Raw genomic sequence first — 3,292 nt, forward strand, 5'->3', positions numbered from 1 at the left:
AAATGATATGTATATATCATAATATCTAATTACTGTTGTTAATTTTACTTCTCACTCCTTTCCAGGTGGCTATAAAAATTATAGACAAGACGCAACTTAATCCAGGGTCGTTACAAAAGGTATGTAAAATGTTCTAAATGGTGACAAAGGTTATAAAATATTTAGTGTTGATAAAGTTTTTAACTTTGACAGTGAAATATATTCATTTGTAATCTATAGTACAAGATTCTGTTTATTGATCTGCAAGTTGACAGAATCTGCATGGGCAGACCCCTAAAAATTATATTAACCAGAAAATTTGTAGAAAATGCTAAATGATACAGATGAGTTTAGAATATGGCATTGGAAGCACATCTTGGCTTAGGTTTCAAAGGCTCTGAATACTGAGCAGATGTTTTCACTTCAAATTTTTAAACATCTGTATTCAATTTTCTAAAACATTTGAATTACTATGCCATGCTGTGATACAAGTTTCATTTGATAAGATGCAAAAGTTATATTATTTTAGTATAGGTAAATAAAAGAGCAAATAAATGAAATTCACAGAGTGAGGATCTAATGAATTGATGGCATATTTTCAATAATGTAATAGTATGTGATGGAGTTTGTTTTCAGAGGTCAAGAGTTGACATATTTATTCAGATATTGTACATTACCTTCTGTAACTTTTATCTCGCTTTTTCCCCCAGCTGTTTCGGGAGGTCCGCATCATGAAGATCCTCGATCATCCAAACATTGTCAAACTCTTCCAAGTGTGTAACAGTTTCTGATGATGTGAATTACCAAAGAGGATATGTATATTATTTGGCTTAAGATGGTCTTTTAAACTGATATTATGAGAGTTTAATTGATTACGCATTCTGCTTATGGTGCCCGAATGGGGACTTGTTACTAATTATTTGATATTTTTTGTTGCAGGTGATAGAAACAGAAAGAACTTTGTACCTGGTGATGGAGTATGCTAGTGGTGGGGAGGTATTTGACTACTTGGTCTTCCATGGCAGGATGAAGGAAAAGGAGGCTCGGGCAAAATTTAGACAGGTGTGTGACGAAGCGGCCTTTGGTGATTTGCACATTGATTATTCTTAAGAAAGTCTGGAAGTGAAGTAAATTTTTATTATCTCTCTTTCTATATCTATCTAAAAATTATGCACAGTATATGTTGTAGGACTTTTTTTTTTATTAGTTTCTTTTGTTATGTATAATTTAGATGTATAGTTATCATGTGAAGGAAAAATATTAGAATTAGAAGCTAATGATCACTTTTAAGGAACTTTCAAGATCATCACTTCATATATCATTGAAAAACTTTTATTTTATTTTCAGATTGTTTCAGCAGTACAATATTGCCACCAAAAGAAGATCATTCATAGGGACTTAAAAGCTGAAAATTTACTTTTAGATTCAGAAATGGTGATAAAAATAGCAGATTTTGGCTTCAGCAATGAATTTACGCCAGGGAATAAGTTAGATACTTTCTGTGGTAGTCCACCTTATGCTGCACCTGAACTCTTTCAAGGTATGTATTTATTTTTTCAGAATATTTCCTGATTTTCATTATCTTTTTTTAATTGGTTTTCTGATTGAAGAACTAGTATCTTGTCTTACGTATATGCTAAAGATTTTAATTTGAGATATAAAAAGTTGTAATTTGTATGAAAAAGCTAAAACTGAAAGGAATTTTTCATGTGCCACTAACATGCCTGTCTTATGCCAATTACAGGGAAAAAGTATGATGGTCCTGAGGTAGATGTGTGGTCTTTGGGAGTCATCCTGTACACCTTAGTTTCCGGCTCACTACCTTTTGATGGGTCTAACTTAAAAGAACTTAGAGAACGGGTACTAAGGGGGAAATATCGTATACCTTTCTACATGTCCACTGACTGCGAGAATCTGCTCAAGAAGTTCCTGGTACTCAATCCAGCACGTAGGGCATCTCTAGAGGTATGTTGGCAGATGGATGGGGAGTTCCAAAGTACAGAACCCAAGCTTGATATTAACGGTTATTATTGCTATCCATGTTTAGTCTGGTAGATTTTATGTTCATGATTTATGTGACTGACTGACTGGAAATTTGTTAACTAGAAGGTAGAAGAGGAGAAATAGCACAAGTCACAAGTCTATTCAGTTTACTTTACCATCGTTGTTATGCTTGTGTTTCAGACAATAATGAAGGATAGATGGATGAATATTGGTTATGAAGATGATGAACTAAAGCCGTATGTGGAACCAACCATAGACCTTGATGACATTAAACGAATTGAGATTCTCAGTGAAATGGGTTATTCTCGAGCCGAAATAGAAGACAGTTTGAAGAGTCAGAAGTACGATGATGTATATGCTACCTACCTACTCCTTGGGCGGAGATCTTCGGATGTAAGTGTTTATTTTTAGTTGATATGTGTTGGTATATTTTTTGAGTCTGTATTCGTGTAATGTTTTGAAAGAGTTTGATCTATTTTCCTACTCTAGGTTTATTAAGGAAATTATGGATTTTTGTAGATTCAAACTGTTTTACAAGGTGTTTTTTGGCATTAATTAACCATCTTTCATGTTATAGTTTTTGTGTTTATACACCAGGATAGCATATTGAAAAGGAGAGAGAGAGAGAGGGAAAAAAAACAAAAAAAACTTTCATTTATAGCTTGAGAGTGACGGTTCCCGGTCAGGAAGCTCACTTTCTCTTCGCAACACCTGCTTAACGCCGCGAGGGCAGGAGTCTAGCGGAGCTGCCCAGTCTCCCTCGCACTCCCACCGGGGAGTTCACCGCTCAGTCTCTGCCACCAACTCCAAGCCCTCTCGCAGAGCATCCTCCGGTGGGGAGACCATTCGTGAGTTGAAAACACGGGCATCACAGTGGCTCTCACCCTTCCCGACCCCCCCCCCCCCCTCTTCCTTCTCCTTCTACTCCTCCATCTCCTGTTTATTCTCTGTCCCTGCCCCTCCCCCTCCCCCTTGTTGCCCCCTTAGTTGTCTTGTGCCTTTTTCTTTCCTTCCAACCATCCTTGTGTCCCTTTTTTTGTATGTCCTCCCACTTGCACTGCCTAACAACCTCAATATCTCTATAGATATTAGTGCTTTAAGTCATTTGTTTGTCCTTTAATACTTGAAAGGATTATTAGTACACCTGCAGCATGTAACGTGTGTGCATACACATGTATACACACGCATGTACATGGGTACACTCCTACACATTGGCAAATGTTTGTATACACTTTTGTACACACATGGACATATGTTTATAAAATCAGGAGATTTTGTTTACCTTTGATGGTATTATACTTCAGTTTCG

At 36.5% G+C, this 3,292-nt stretch overlaps 1 protein-coding gene across 1 annotated transcript in view; it reads left to right on the plus strand.

Annotated features, from left to right (window-relative positions):
- The window catches only part of LOC119581628 (MAP/microtubule affinity-regulating kinase 3-like), a gene marked incomplete in the record, with an annotated part of 89,364 nt that overhangs the window by 62,582 nt on the left and 23,490 nt on the right, over positions 1-3,292 (plus strand). Inside the window, 7 exon segments of the mRNA XM_037929749.1 lie at positions 66-119; positions 690-752; positions 919-1,041; positions 1,327-1,519; positions 1,724-1,944; positions 2,164-2,376; positions 2,645-2,831. Of these exon segments, the coding sequence (XP_037785677.1) occupies positions 66-119; positions 690-752; positions 919-1,041; positions 1,327-1,519; positions 1,724-1,944; positions 2,164-2,376; positions 2,645-2,831 (1,054 nt within the window).

Source organism: Penaeus monodon, chromosome 15 (assembly GCF_015228065.2).
Source record: "Penaeus monodon isolate SGIC_2016 chromosome 15, NSTDA_Pmon_1, whole genome shotgun sequence".
Lineage (NCBI taxonomy): Eukaryota > Metazoa > Arthropoda > Malacostraca > Decapoda > Penaeidae > Penaeus > Penaeus monodon.